Here is a 16178-nt window from a genome sequence, read left to right as displayed (position 1 = left end):
AATTACAGAAATATTTAAGTAATTATTTCCCAAATAATTGTCATAAAATTATGATTCCCAAAACTCCAGAATCTGTATTTGTTTAAACATTTTATTAATGGAATTTGAACTGTATAAATGTAAAATGAATTCATAGTATAGTTACAAATCTCTTTCTGCACCAAGAGAAATTATAGCAGACTGTATGTTTTACTTGAATATGGATTCCATTTTTAATAAAAAGTTACTTTCTGAACATAATTATTGTAATAGAAGAGTTATTCTGTGAAGAGTTATTCATTCATATTGGAAATGCTGTAGAATCACTACATACTGTTGGATTTTAGAACAAATCTTCAGAAAAATAATTACACGTAATATTGATCCTGTTTTATGTCTGTTTTCAAGGAACTGCATAATTTTTCCATATCTTCAGATGCTTCACCATAAAGAGGATTTGGAAAAGAAATAGCATTTGCATCTTCATTAAAAGGATGCTAAAAGAAAAAGCATATAATTCAATATAAAAATGAAGTAATTAAATTCATTTGCTAGAACTGACAGATGAATGGCTGTAGATCCATTACTGAACTAACATATGATATTAAGTTCAAAGAAAAGTATAAAATTCCTGAACTTTTTAGAACAGATTTTCAGCTGATAAAAATTAACATAGCTCCACCAAAACCTTTATCTGATACATACAGCTGATCAAGTCATTTAACCTTCTTTCCAATCTGTTCCCACCTTTACTTGTCTCCAGAGCTCTTAGTCTAATATACACACAGTATTATTTTGGGGGAATCTGTGTACAGTAGTGTTATTGCAGTGAGTCACAAATTTTTGATACATGGTATTGCAATTTAAACGACCAGTTTTAATTTTCTTGAATGAGGAGTGTGTGAGGAAAGAGATAATATGAACTCTTCAGGTAAGGACTTTTGCAGTTCTAAACATTTTCTTCAGCATTGGCCTTACTGGAGAGTGTTGAACTGCCATACGTTGTAACACGTGGCTACAGTAAGCAACATTAATGAAATTCCTATTATGAAGTACTTGTCAGCCAATCCAACTCTGGTCATCTTTCTCAGATTTCCAGAGGTGCTAACATTATGAGTAGCAATATACCATTGACTTTAAGTGACTTTTTTCCCTTTCCTCTGCAAATGAATTTTATTTAATAGCTCAACACATATCCTATTTTAGAAGAAAAACATGTTATTACATACCTCATGCCATGGAGAAACACTGATTTGAATAGTGGGTGAGGTGGCACGCACAGGAGACTATAAAAAGAAAAAAACTGCTTCAGAATACTTTTAGTGAGCTGCAAATAATATTCCAAAAATATCCTTCCATGTAGCTCTCTGAGTAACACACTATGAATCTAAAACTATGAGGCAATATTATAGGCAAGTGTGTGGTAATGCAAGCCCACATGGTTTTGGTGTTCAGAAAGGTCTGGGAAGAATTGTTTTTTCTTTACAAAACTTCTATATGCCTGCAAGTGCATAACTTGTGAGTATTCAGCTGGAGATGTGAGCTGTTGCTTGTGTTTTACCATAACTTTTCATTGGTAATACACCATTTGGATTTAAGGTTCATCAGACTCAGAGAAAACTCATAACTCTTATTTTCCCTTTTAAGGGAAGATTTAGTGAAAACACATATTTTCCCAATCTTAAAGACAATAGAGGAAAATCTGCTACAGCACTGGACTTCAATCGCAATGCCTGGGGCTGTCTTCCATGAAAATGTCTCTCTTGACACTGTGCTTCTGTTTTTCAACTTGCTATTAAATGAATACTGTCAGGAATCTATTTTAACTAGAATAAAAATGTCCTGATAAATTGGGCACGATCGTGATGGGAATGTTTCCAACTTGGAGCTCTCACAAACCCCAACCTGTAAGTGAATTAATTTGATCTAATGTCTCTAAAATAAGGTGTAAGGAACCTTTTATAGAAAGTAAGTGGCATGTCATAGTTAATCCTATTCAAAGCTACAGTGGAATCTTGTATTACTGACTGTGGAAAGGGCAAGGAAGTTTTATTTTCTGTTTCAAAGCAAGCCTAGTTCTTTCAGTGATAATAAGGATAGTATCAAAATGAGGGCAGGAAGAGTGTTTTAAACATTTTTTTTTTCTCTCTTTTTACCTCCAAGATGCTCTGTCTGTATTGTTTTCAATGATAAGTAGCAGATACAGATGCCTTGTAAGTCAATCATATTTCTCTTGTTAAATGTAAACCACAAAATTTATCTAGCACTCTAATTTGATAATTAAATCTTGACTTGAAATCTTTTGCTATACTATGTTCACTTTTACGTATGCATTTTATTTACAGACTTCTTTGTTACTCTTAATTATGATCAACAAATAGCATTAGGGAAATGTATGAACAAGTGTTTGTTTAGTGCCAAGATGAATTTTACAGTGATGGGAATAGTAATGCACACTTACAGTATTGGGAAGTGTTATAAGCTATTTCATTAAAGTTAAGTAAATGTGTCAAGGCAACTTGGGTGCTGAATTATGCATTGTATGGTTTTGGTGGTGTTGGTGTTTTTTTGTTGTTGGGTGTTTGCTTTGTATTTTTTTTTTTTCCCAGAAGCAAAAAGAGACAAGTCCCAGTGAGATTTTTTTTCCTTCTATATATCGGACTAAATATTTCATCCAAAAGACACTTTTTCTCAGATTGAGCAGCTCACAGTCAGTATTAGTTATAAACACCAAGATATTCTCAAAACTGAACTGATTTCAAATCTGCCTATGTTTTGAAAATGCACTGGAACGGATCTGAGTGCTGCAGTATTTTTTCTTACTTGTTTTATTAAATAACATTCAGTGAGGGATTACACTGCTTGTTTTAATGGAAAACATATTTGAGAATTACAGCCTCATATTTTTCTGAATGTATAGAAGAAGCTATTGCTACTTACCTTTGTTTTCCCAGATGAACTAAAGTCTTCGTACAAGGGGTTGGCAAATGAAGCAGTAGTGGTTTCCTCCAGTTTCCTTGAAAAGTCAAGCAATCAACAACAAAACACCCACAATATCACACAGGTTAGCAAAGAACCAAATGGCTCTAGGTTGATAAAACTTGAGTAAAAATATATATGCTAAATATATTTCTGACTGAGCTCTACTGATACGAATGAAATTAAACAAATGTTCTGTGTAAGTTGTGTGTGGGTTAAAATAATAATTTTTCATTTGTTGCTGCTAAAAATATGTATGATTTTGGATATACATAGGCTTATTTGGTATTCATAAAATGCAGGTAGAGCACTATACATTAAATAAAACATGATATTAGCTAAAAAGCTACATTGCTAGAATTTGTTTGCACATGATGAGACCACGTTCTTTCTGTGTTTTGCTATAATCACACTACCAATTCAATAATTATCATGGTCTTAGGCTCAGAGATCAAGAACACTTTAGTTATTTAATTGTTTTAAGAACTCTTTTTTCCAACAAATTGAGAAAGAACTTACATTTGTGGTCAAAATCATCAGCATTAGTTTTAAAGCTATAGCATCTCCCCATACCTCTTGCTACAGAATCAAAACAACCTAAAGAATCACTGAAGTTATTGGAATTCAAAGGTTTCATTCAATTAACACAGTGTCTTAAGTAATTTATAATAGATGAACAGGACAAATTTTACTAATTATGGGTCTCATGTCCACTACCTCAGCTAGAGGTTTTAAGATATGCTTTCCTGACAGAGGCCTTCACATATTCCTTTTTTTGGAAGCACTTATGACCTGTGCAGTTAATCCCATTAATTCTGCAGAAGCAAAGGATATTTGGGGATGGAACTTTCTACCTACATCTATTTTTTTTTTTCCATATATCTGGCTGGTTGCTAATATTCTACAATACTTGAAATCATCAAGACTGTTCCAATACTATATACAAAGCAACAGCTGTATTAGTTAAAATTATTGAAGAATTAAGCAAAAACGTTTTCTTTTTTTTTTAATATTTGTTTTTGGAGACTTTTTTTTTTTTTTTAACTAATGATTTTATGAATAAGGGCATATTCATGCTTTTGTGTACATAGGAAGCTGTGTACAGGATTCTAAAATAAGAATTTCCCTAAAGATAATATTCAATCTCAATGATTGAAAGGTGCATTTAGTTGTATTAAAAAGTGTTTCTATTAAAAAACTGCTTCTATAGATGGTTTAAGCAGTGTCTCCCTGGGAACTGACAGGCTCTGTATTACTTTGGCAGGCAGGACTGAGGGGACAAGAATAGTCATGGAGAAATAACAGATGGAGATGTTGGGAAGGGAAGCTGTTGTTCATCAGCAAGAGCCACAGAAGAGACACATCACATTTCTTTTGAAAAGAACTAAAACCAGAATAGATGCTTAGGAGGAAGGCACAGGTAGGCTACAGAAATATATTGCCTTATGAGTTAAATCAGTGTGAGAACCTAAGTTTGGGGTTTAGACTAAACCATGTACATATGCTTAAAATCTTTCACAACAAGACTGCCAGAAAGTAATTCCTTCGAATGCCAGCCTCATAATTCAGTTTGATTACCTGACACAGCAATGTGGAGAGCTGAATATTTGAACATGTTGATTTGTTCATTTGATCTTAATCTTAACCATAATAAATCATAATATTCTGATGCTTTTATTTAGTTCAGTGAAACTAAAATATATTAGGTTATTTACAGGCCTCCTAAGTGTATATTTGCATTCTAATCCTTCTGAATAAAGTCTACAAAATGTATACAGAATTGGTTTTTACTCTAAAATCACACATGTCTCACAAAACCTGAGATCAGAAGCAAACTCAAATAAGTTTTCAAAGAACTTGACTGTGCTCCTCAACTAGTGCCCAAAAGGCCAGATTTGCATGCCTTAATTTTGGTGTCTCATTTAGACATCACAAACCAACTGTATAGCCTAACAACATGATACAGAATTAAGCATGTCAATTTTGCTTACAGTCAGTGGAGACACTTCCAAAGGGCAACAAAAGTCACACAGTTCACTACAGGAAATCACCTTTTATGTGCCAGTGAGAAATTATAAAGATAGGGACAGGTCTGATTCTCTTTCTTCCTCCACTCCCCTGCTGAACTTAAGCAATTTGTGCAAGACATATACATTACTTATTTGGGCAAGAACACAATGAGTACTCAGGTCTTTCCTGAGGGCAGGAAGGACACCGAACAGAGATCTCCAGTGTCTTTTGCAAGGAGGATAACTAACCAACAGGACACTGTGCCAAACCAGGGGCACCAAAAAGAGAGCTGGCTGAGTTCTTCAGCAGCATGTCTGTGGTTGCTGTGTTTAGTGCTGAAATTGGGCCTGTCTGTGCGTGTGAGGTTTTCTCAGGCATGAAAATTGGGTCTTGCTCAGATTGTCCAGCACATTTCAGGCATCCCTCCACTTTAGGTCTGAATCATGAACGAGCATATATAGTTGAGCACCTAGTCTTAGGAACTACAGGAATTTTAAGGCCTAATATATGGGCACTGGTTGAATTTATGCACCTTGGATTTAGGTGAAATGGAGAATACCTTGTCTCCTGTTCTTAGGAAACTTTTTGCCAAAGCAGGGCTTTGGAAGTCATCCTGAATACATTACCTATCGTGTAGTATATATGTTGCACATATATGCTTATAGATGGATATATATGAATGTATTTTTACAAACATATGTATGGTTAAACCCTATCTATGATTATATAAAAGCAAACAATTCTTTCCAAGGGGTACCAATAAGTATCCTTAAAAATTTCTGAAATATTTTTTAATTACTTAAAAGACCTCAAGAAAGTGCAAATTTAATCACATGTTTACACAAGTTCTATAATTCATCAGCTGGATGAGGTAGTAACTGTCTGAAGAAGTCAATGTTTGGGAACTGAGGTAACATATTCATATTACATGTTGTGCATCCACCCCCAGAAGTAAATACAACACATGAGATCTTTAATTAATTAGAAATATAAAGCTTTCCTTATTAAAGCAAAGCAATGGTATGCCCACTCTGGCACTCTGGCAGCAATATAAATACTGCTGAGGAAAGCATAAAAGTGCAGTATTAGTCAGTGGGGGGATGCCTTCTGGTCATCAGTTTACACCCTAGTTTTAAACTGCTTGATTGGACAGTTTAGCTTCATGTACTGCAGTGGCTTGTGTTAAGCTCATCCTTGCAGCACTTGCTGTTACTTGGTTTAAGTAGAACATTGCCCTGATAGAAAATGATACCTTATTGCTACAGTAAAAAGCAATATACCCATTCACAAGGTCTTGTGATGGAGAGAGAGTTTACGTATGTGTTACAACTATAAAGTAAGGGCAAGGGTAACTCATCACTCACAAAAATTAAGGTGCAGAGTAATTAATCAGTGTGAAATGGTTATAAATCTCATTTATTAAAAAAAAGAACCACAAATGCCAAGTTCAGAAGACTGTACCAAGCAGGAATAATTAGGGTTAAAAATGCAAAGCATAGCATAATTTAGGAAAAAAAGAGAACAAACTCAAAATTGTGGGTAAGGCAGCTCAGAGGGTATTGGGTTTTCTAACATAACCAGAAATACCACAACAGGAAAGGAGAGGATTAATCATCTTGCGACAGTCACATGGGTCACAGCTTTGCTAACCTCATCTGCATTCTTTAGTTGCAAATACTACTGTCTTGTCATAGGTTTCTCCACTACAGCTTCACAGAAATGGGAGAAAGCTGTATGCTCCACAAAATACCTGCCAGTATATACAGGGACTGCTTAGTAACATTATGCCTTTAAATGGAAAACTGGAGTATCTAGATTTCATTTGTCTGGATGTAGTATCTCAGAATTTTTTACTTTTCAATGTAACATTCAATGAAAAATCAAATATTTATTTTAGAGAGCACACACATTTGTAGTAAATAGAGTACTAGAAGAATGTTTGTCTTCAGGTCCATAGGAACAAGAACAAAATCCTAGTGGACCAAAGATTCATTTACAATTAAGCTCCTAATTAGAATAATCTCTTAAAATTATTCTTTATAGACGTCCTAAAGCTTCTGTTCTAAACACAAACTGTAACTCAAGATCTCAACTTCCAAAATGTTTTAAAAATATTTTAACGCAAATTTAGATTTGCAGAGCTAGGCTATATTTTACACATCCCACAGAGGGAACAGGAGGCATGATGCAAGGAGGGTAGACTTTCTAAAAGCTGTATTTGAAATAACTGGTAAGTCACTTCGATGCTTAATCAGGCTTTTCATATTCTCTCTGGGCTTCCTAGGTCTGCACTTTGTACCTTTTGAGACACTTCAGGAAACTTAATTATTTATTTTTTTTTAAAAAACAGTCCTTTGCATCTTTCACGTTGGTGATCTTGAAGACTATACACTGAGAGATTTGCTCTGTTTCAGCATGTCACCTCCTGTTTCTTTGCAAGCTTTCCTATATGTAGTGGTTGTGAGATGTACATTTCAGAAAAACTTAAGACTTCTGACTATAGCACTGTGTTTCTTCTTTCAGAAAAAAATGTAATGCAGAAGAAGGAATGGATTTGTATAGCAGCATTAGACTCATAAAATAACTCTCAAACAACAGTTTATGACTGCTGCTTCCTAGTTTTGCTTTTCTTTGTCTCATAAAACTGCATTTTTTCTCTTGTTCTAGAAAAAACAGTATCTGTCTCCATTCCATTTCACAAGCTGAAAATGGTTCAATAAATGTAATTCTATTGTCATTCTTCTCATCACTTCAGGATATAGGAACAGAGGCATAGCCAGCAACAACCTTTGACAGTCCTTCAGATTTGCTTGAAGACCGCTCCCTGGACTATGTTAACCATTCCTCCACACCAGACCTCCAGAAGGTATGGGTCTAATTGGAGAAAGTCCTGGCAACAGCAACTGGGAATCATCATAATTGTAAGGAAACCTTAACCACGAAGAAAGGCTAAAAGCACTGAACTTGTTTAGCCTAAAGAAAGCACCATGTAAGGAGGCATGACAACTGTCTTCAAGTACATAAAAAGCTTACTGCAAGGAGGAGAGGAATGGTCCGTTCCTGTCCATGGTGAATAGGAATGAACTTCAATTGTAAACAGATATATTAGAAATTTGAAAAAAACTTTCTAACATTAAACTTTCCACCTACCTAGGGCACCAGAATTGCCTGAGGATGCCATCAAATTTGTGTTGTTAGACATCTTTAAGCACAAACCCAGAAGTGATACAATTGAGTCTTGTCCTTTGGCAGGATGAAAAATGGCATTTGTGGGTCCTGTTTTCCCATGATTTTCTATAATTTTAAAATATTTTCTCAGAGCACCTCAGTTTTTTCCTCTCTTGCCTTTGTGGCAAGATACATTATTGATATGCTTTGGAAAATCTAATGTTCTGTTTTCATTATGACTGACAGACTAATAACAGCTGTGTTACATTAGCAATGCAGCTGAAGGAACAGATTGAGAATAGGAAAGGAACAAGCTGAAAAGGTCCAGGGACATTGACTTCTTTGGAAGCAATAGCAAAGAAGCACATCTTAGCTGGGTCAAAAGTGTTTGATTCCCATGTTTTAAAGTAAAATGAACCATGAGATGGAAGCTGCAATAAAGTGGAAGCTAAAATGAAGCTTTGCTTCTATTTGGTCAGTAAGGACAAAGTGGAGTAACTAGCAGCCTTCCCTTCTGGACTACGAAATGTCATCTCTGGAGCATGAACAGGAATGTGAGAAACTTGTGAGCTTTCTCTGATTTGGAGTTTATGTACAAAAATTTCACATATTCCCAGCTGGGAGCTGGGAAGTAGCTTGATAATCTGAATGCCATCGTGATAATGAAGTACACTGCTGCCAAGCCACATGGTGGGCAGCTTTTGCCTATTAGGAAATAAACTTACATGATGACTTCCAGTAACTCCCACTCAGGCACTGAATAATTTAAAACCTGCAGATCAGAGAGGAAATTCTTGCTAAGGGAGGAGAAGAAGGAAAGAGTAAAGGAACAGCAGGGCATTCTTTACAGGTTGAAAAGAGGGATTAAGGCACTATCCCTCTTTCCAGTGAAGAAAAAGATAGGCAAAACTCATATTCTCACTACTGTTAGTGACAACGTCTTTGCCAGCAGTTGTCTAAGGGGTCACCAGCCTGCCCTTACTGCCTGCTACCTGGTTTTCTGGTGAGAAAATTAGTTCTGTTGGACTTAGAAACTTCTCCTCCAGCTCTTGTACACATTCCTGTGCTGTTTCCATTGTGGCACAGATGGATGTGCAATCCATTTTAAAATACTCTGGGAGCTAGAACCTACAACTATTGGTGTGTCTGTGAGGGACGGTCTGCCAGTGCCTGCATGTATGATTTTATACCAGTACAAAAAAAGGAGACACTAATAGAAATGATTTAAAAAATAGCTAACAAAAGAACTTACTAAAACGCAGTAAATATGGGCTCAAGTGTGTGAAAGCTTCCTTATGAAAGAATGGCCAAGTAGGCACTGCTAGAGTACCTTTCTTGTCTAATGACTTTAAGAAAACAACATGATCCAGGAAGGTGGACACAAGCGTTTGAAGTGAAAATGAATTGAAGGAAAAATATCATGCATGTACACAGTTAAATTCCTCTAGTTCATCAAATCACCTTAAAAAAAATCAGGAATAAAATCTCATGCGTCTGTGTGGTGCTGTCACATTGTACATTTTACAGACTTATGCAAACACAAATCACTTCTTATTCTAAAGCCTTATCTTAAAGATCCAAAGTTCAGTATTATAACATTGGCTGCATTTTGACTAGTCGCTTCTGATTACTGATTAAGCACTTTGGGAATAACTTGCTTTAATTTACCACTATGTTTCAAGCTGTGGTTTTTATATACCAAAATATGCTAGGCACTAGGTAGTTGAAGACGGAGAGGTAGACTGCCTGGATGTGCTTATCTTCTCGAATTCAAAGTTTCAGATTTCATTGTTTTCACTATTTAACAATTTCAATCAAACTGCCATGTATTAGCTAGATTATTTCCTGACAAGATGCCTATAAAATGCATTTTAACTTACATGTTAAGTCAACTGTGATTAAAACCAATGGAAATAAAAAGTTTTATCCTGTATCGTGGGCAAAATGATTTGACGATCTTAGTTCCTAATAGACAAAACTTGGAACCAAATATATTTCCGTCATAATTTACCTTTCTGGCAGCTCCAGTAAAAACAATCAAGACTGGAATGAACTTCGCTGTGTAAACTATCTAACCCTCTATTTCACAGCTCTGATTCTCTTCACATCAGGGCTGTAATAAATGTAGTGCCACTGTAAGAAATCCTCATTCATCCCTATTTTATTATGTACCTAATAGGACTATGAAGTATTTGGCATTATATTGCAACAGGGTACCTTTTCATGTGCAAAAAAGACTCTATTTTTTTTAACATGTATAATTGCAAGAAAGGAAAGAACATTCATTGAATTCAGATATGTGGGTAGAAGAGAAGCAGATAACTATGCAGTAACCCTTAAGCAGACATTGATGAAAGAGAAAGGTACAAGGAAGTGTTTAGAGCACAGGAGAAGTAGCATAAGAAAAAAATACTCTTTTGTTGATTAAAATACCTCCAAACATGTTTTGAGAATAGACATTACATTTTTTTTTTTGGGTCAAAATTATTAATTGAAATTACAAAACCAAAAAATCAAACGGGTCTTATAATACAACTAATCTTGTACTTCTGAGGTGCCTTTCCATATGTGTACCTTAGCAGGTTATATAAATATGAATGAATGGAGTCTTAAAGCCCCTGTGAAGTAAGATAAGGAAATGCTGTTATTCCCACTTTAGAGAGGAAGCAGCAGACATAAAGAGAGTAGGTGAAGCTATGCACTCAGTTAACAGTAGCACAACCACTAAATGTTTCTGCTTCAGCATTTTGCTTCTATGTCCATAAACAGCTCCACCTGTCAGGGGTAGCATGCTGTGTTAGGAGATGTGTCAGCACCAATAACATCAGGACAGGAGTCTGCACTGTTTATTAGATAGTTTGAGAGTCAACAACATCCCCAAAGAGAGAAAGGTCATAGGAAAATAGACAGTTTTGAAGATGAATTCTGGAAAAGAAAGTGAGGGGTAAGGGAAATACAACATGAAGGTGGACAAGGGAATGCACAACAGGAATTACTGAAAGGGAGGAAGGGACAGAGGTGGGTACTTGCTGACAGAGAAAGGTCTAGTAGAATAAGTCATGACATGAGCAGACAAGAAATACAAGTGTTAGGAGAAAATAAGAAAGAGCAAACATTTTTCTTTCAAATCTTAAATTTGTGAGGAGACAGAAAGCTTATCAGAGGGATGACAGGAAGGACTAGGAAATATATTTGTGAAATAATGAATTGCTAGTCTAAGGTATATATTAAAAACACTCTGAAATCAAATAACTGGATGAAGAGTTATCTCTAGTACTAGTAGTACTGTTATTCAAAGCACTCAAATTTTGAAATAAACCACCACTATTTTTTTTTTCATTTACTGAGGATGCACTTTATGTTGTAGTTTATCAGAAGATAATTTATTTGCTATTTGCACAGTACTAATAGCAAGCATAATACTGGATGGAAGAAATATAGATTTTGAAAAAAAATAACAGCCATCTAGAGCACTCATTCAACATGAGTAAGACAGTTACTTTTACCACAAGCCAAGAGGTCTGCGGACCTAGGGCAACAAGGCAGTACTGGATAGTGGGTGTGAGATGAAGTCGCAGGGGAAATGGGTGAAAGGAACAGAGAAGGTGACATTGATGAGACACATCCAATGAACCACTGACCAAGGTGACTGTACTAACCAAAGGGGCCACATACTATGTTTTGTAAAAATGGTCACATAATTCTGTAGTCTCCCAGCTTGCATTTTTCTGATCTATTAAAGCTTTTTATGAAAAACCCTAACATTTTATGCTAGAAAACCCCCCACTTCTATTCCATCCAGTTATCACAGGGAAAGTTCTCAGATGTGTGTAAATATTGAAATATTTAGGGCAAAAATGTCCCCTCAGGTGCATGTGGTACTCAGAAGCTTCAAGAAGAGCTGTGAATTTGCTTGCAAGAAACTAATTTGGCTTCTCAGGTTTCAAGAAATCATAAATACCTTCTATTTTTCACATTTAAGTATAATGTACAAAAATCAGGGCTACTGATGTTAAGGTAGGTAAATGATTAATTTTATAATTTAGGAATAATCATACAACATTGCAATCAAAACATTCAAAGCAGTTAAGCTGTACCTCATTGTTTCCAGACTGAGGTCCACTAAGGTCAGCTTGTGTTGTAAAGCTAGGTTTTATGCTTAGTGTGGCGTATGAAGGCAAACAGACTGTTGGGTGATGTAAAAGTTGAAACCAAAGAGACTGGGCAGTTAGCTGTTTCTTTGTGCCACATTTGTCTCTGATTTACACAAAAGTTTCACTTACGTTTCTGGCACTTTCTTCTTTGAAAGGAAATACAAAGCAGCAGCTGTAATTTTAATCAGCAAGAAACTGATACCCAACACAATCCAAATATCTGCAAAATCAGAGCAATCAAAGACAGAAATAAGTAAAATGAAACATTCAAAAAACGAATTGAAAGATATTTCATTCTTTTTACAGACTCACCATTTCGAAGAAGACTTGAAGCTGGAGGCTGAAGAGGTTTAGCACTTATGTGGCAACGATTTCCTTTCCATTCTTTTCCACATCTGTGAATAAAACAACATTTTTTTGACGAAGAAGGAAGCAAGGATCGTGAACAGTGACAAGCACACAAGAAATGAAAATCCTTTTGATTACTTTTGCCAGTGCCTAAAGCTTACCCAGAAATCACAAAGAGCAGCATCAAAGTTAATAGAATGAAATGTAAAAGAGAAATACAAAGTATGAATTTAAGAGAGAAAAAAATAGAACAAAACAAAGTTCAGATATTAGAATTGTTTTTCTTGTCTATATTGCCACCATATTGTTCTCCCACAGCAAAATAAATTTGACTTATTTCCCTGTTATCACCCGTGTGAGGGTTAAATACATTTCTGAGCTGAGGATGTGGGAACCTAATAGAAAGATAGATGATTAGAGATGAGAAAGATGTTTTTCTCTCCCCACCTACTCTCTCTCTCTCTTTTGTTTTTCTGTTACCTTGTAAAAAGGATACCCCTTCAACAAATACCTCTTCAAAACTGAAGCACTGCATTTGAGCTAAGAACTGCAGTCATGTAAAATTATACTAAATTTGCTGTTTGGTTCAAACCTAGTCTTTGTTTGAAGTGAGCAAAATACAAAAAATTTGACACAAGCTTTGATATTTGACTTTATAGTTGTTGCTTAAGTTACATTGTATCATTTCTCACTTTAATTTGCCTGGGTTTAGCTTTTGGCTACTTGCTTTCATTGTGGCATTCTCCATCAGAAAAAAGGGACCTTGGAGACCCAGGTGAGGGTCAGCTGCCTCTACTGAGACAGGCAGCAGTTTGGAGCACCCAACACTGTCCTTCTGGGTACCCTAGAGAGCCTCAAAATGGCTGTAGGCTCGTACATTTACAAACTCTTAATGATGACTAGTGTAAAGGGTTGTTAGAGGTATATTGACACCTATATTTCAGGTGCTCCACATGATGAGCTGAATCCCACCCTGAGTGTCACACTGGAATGACTTACACCGACTTTTTGATTATCTGTCTGCATGGCTGATGGTTTATGAGCTTCATAAATTTTTTACTTTTTTTTTTTTTTTAAGTAGCATCAGAAAGCATCTGTCTGCAGCAGAAAGCATCGGTCTGCAGCCTCAGTGAAATTTAGGAGAATCCTGAAAGGATCAGGCTATGTCTGAAAGCAGATCTATATCCCAATCTCAGATATGATAGGAGGAAGGTGACTTCACTGAAGACCAAAAGAGACTCATGGGATCTGTTGCAACTCAGGGGACCATTGAAAAACAGTGGGCAGAGAGCACGCTGGGAGGAAAGGACCAGATCTACTTGAACACAATTGGCAGAGATAGATTTATTTAACCCTCACAGACCTGAGTTTTCTCTAAAGAGTTACTTTGTTCAAGGTTAGTAAACGGTATATGAACGAATCCTAGCTACAGAGACTAGAGTCAGCAGCATATTCTGGCATGCTCATTTTAAAGAAAAAAGTGGCATAATTTCATCTGACAGCTCTGGCTGAGCTGGAGACCCATTGCATTCAGTGACTGAAAATACCTGCTCCCTTCAGTCTCCTTCTTCTTCAGCATACTACAAAATATCATGTCATTTGAAAGCTGGTCTTTTATGCAGACTGATGATTTTGTACAAGTGTCAAAGTGCAACCGGGCTCATACCAAGCCCTGTGGATCCATGTAGAAACTTTACAATCTGATGGCAATTACCCATTAAATTCATTTGCTGATTGCTCTCAATTGTATAATTTTCTTTCTTTGCATTTGCCAGATTTTTTGTTGAGCTGGATATGCTTTTAACCAAAATTTCCCTCTTTCTTGTCATTGAAGAACTTACTTGATTGTAAAAGAAAGAATGAGTAAACAGATTTGCAGCTGTGCAGAAACACTACTCAGACATGGCAGGAGAGGGGCCATCTGCTGCTTTGGAACCACTGAGGCATGGATCACCTCAGAGCTGTGAAGAGGTAGTTCCATAACACAAGTGTATGTGCCAGTACAAGTATGGGAAAATCCTACTACCCAGTAATAACTAATCTTTATATGCTATGTTTCCACTTAATGATGGAATATTTCCACATTTAAACTGTGGATAAAAAAGTTAATCACCTTTTAGTTAGGTAGATAACTAGCTTATCTTCTTATATTTACATACAGGTTTTAAAATCAACTACTAACTTCCTTACATTGACCATTTATTCCCCTCCACATCTCTGAATCCCAACAGTATTGTTTTATGTTACATGACACCTACCAGTTGGGAATCTGAAGTCAGACTATCAATGGGTAATTTTGATCAGTGAAATGATTTTCCACTGCGTGGCACTAGGTTGTTACCAAAAGTGTCACCTTATAATACTGCCATTGCTTATTAAAAAAATATTGGGAAAAAAATGGATTAAGGTGGAGCAGAGAAAGTATCTCTGAAACTTGGCAAGTGATTAGGACAAATTAAAAAGCAAATCAGTGTGAAAAAATACAGCAAAGCATGAAGCATGGCTACTATTTATAGGGAGAGGGAGAAGGAAGGCAAAAAAGATGAAGACAACGTAACTAATCCTCAAAGACCAGGATGGAAAAGGAGTGCTAAACAACAAAAAATTTGAAGAGTGAGTATATTGGTTGTCTAAGAATTATAACGTGTATCTTCATATATTAATTTGTCTGTTCATTTTTCTCTTTGGCAGGGGAACTTAGCAATTATCCCTGCCACTGAGGTAAAATACAAGACTATCAGAAAGAAAGTTATAATTTGGAGATTCATTCAGTTCTTCCTAAGGTTTGTTTGTTCATTACTTACAAAATGCATCTTCTCAAGTAAAAAAACCAAACCAAACCAAACCAAAACCAAAACTAACAAAACAACAACCAACCAAGCAAAAAAAAATCCTAAACCAAATGAAACTGAAAAAAAAAAAAAAATCAGAAGTGAAAATAAGAGTTACAGAGACCTGAGAAGCCTGCAACTCTCAGTCAGGTTGCAAGAAAAAATGGGAAAATTTTTCATTAACATCTTTGACTCTCAGCTGATGCAACCGCTGCCTCTGGCTTTTACCAAAGCCAAGCATTTCCTGCCCAGAATAGAGGGGAATGTGTCTTAAATATCCAAACCAATCTTCGGTTATAGATGTCTCACAAGATTTTGGTTCTCTTATTTCTATACTCTGTAGAAACTCTAGCTGACTCTGGTGACAGCTGTGATGGAGATATTGTTCTCTGACTTAAGAGAACAGAATGGCACAAGTATCTGCCAGTAACTCAGATTAGGGAAGGTACTCCAGTTATTTCACTCAGCATTCAAAAGCTGAGGAGTACTTTCAAAATGAATAAATATTGTGCGTATGGTCTTATATGGGATCATAGGAAGTTTTGATAAGAAATGCAGAAGATTGAGACTGGTTTACAGAACTGAGAATAATATACCTTTATATATCATTTTCTATCAAACAAAATACAGAAACCAATCATTTTGGAAGGTAACCAAAAACTTACACAACAAAACAAATAACCTATTGTCCTTAAGGAATGAGATGTGT

General features: G+C 35.9%; 1 protein-coding gene across 1 annotated transcript in view; it reads right to left on the bottom strand.

Annotated features, from left to right (window-relative positions):
• Window positions 1-305: 305 nt before the first annotated feature.
• The window catches only part of MALRD1 (MAM and LDL receptor class A domain containing 1), a 296432-nt gene continuing 280559 nt past the window's right edge, over window positions 306-16178 (bottom strand). Inside the window, exons 38-42 of the mRNA XM_071805517.1 lie at window positions 12603-12707; window positions 12420-12510; window positions 2920-2995; window positions 1209-1265; window positions 306-476 (exon numbers count right to left, since the gene is read on the bottom strand). Coding sequence (XP_071661618.1) covers window positions 348-476; window positions 1209-1265; window positions 2920-2995; window positions 12420-12510; window positions 12603-12707 — 458 coding nt within the window. The 3' untranslated portion in view covers window positions 306-347. The remainder of the gene's footprint in view (window positions 477-1208; window positions 1266-2919; window positions 2996-12419; window positions 12511-12602; window positions 12708-16178) is intronic.

This window comes from Patagioenas fasciata, chromosome 2 (assembly GCF_037038585.1).
Source record: "Patagioenas fasciata isolate bPatFas1 chromosome 2, bPatFas1.hap1, whole genome shotgun sequence".
In the NCBI taxonomy this organism is placed as follows: domain Eukaryota; kingdom Metazoa; phylum Chordata; class Aves; order Columbiformes; family Columbidae; genus Patagioenas; species Patagioenas fasciata.
The sequence above is the reverse complement of the archived record's forward strand: the minus strand, read 5'-3'. Positions and strand labels throughout refer to the sequence as shown.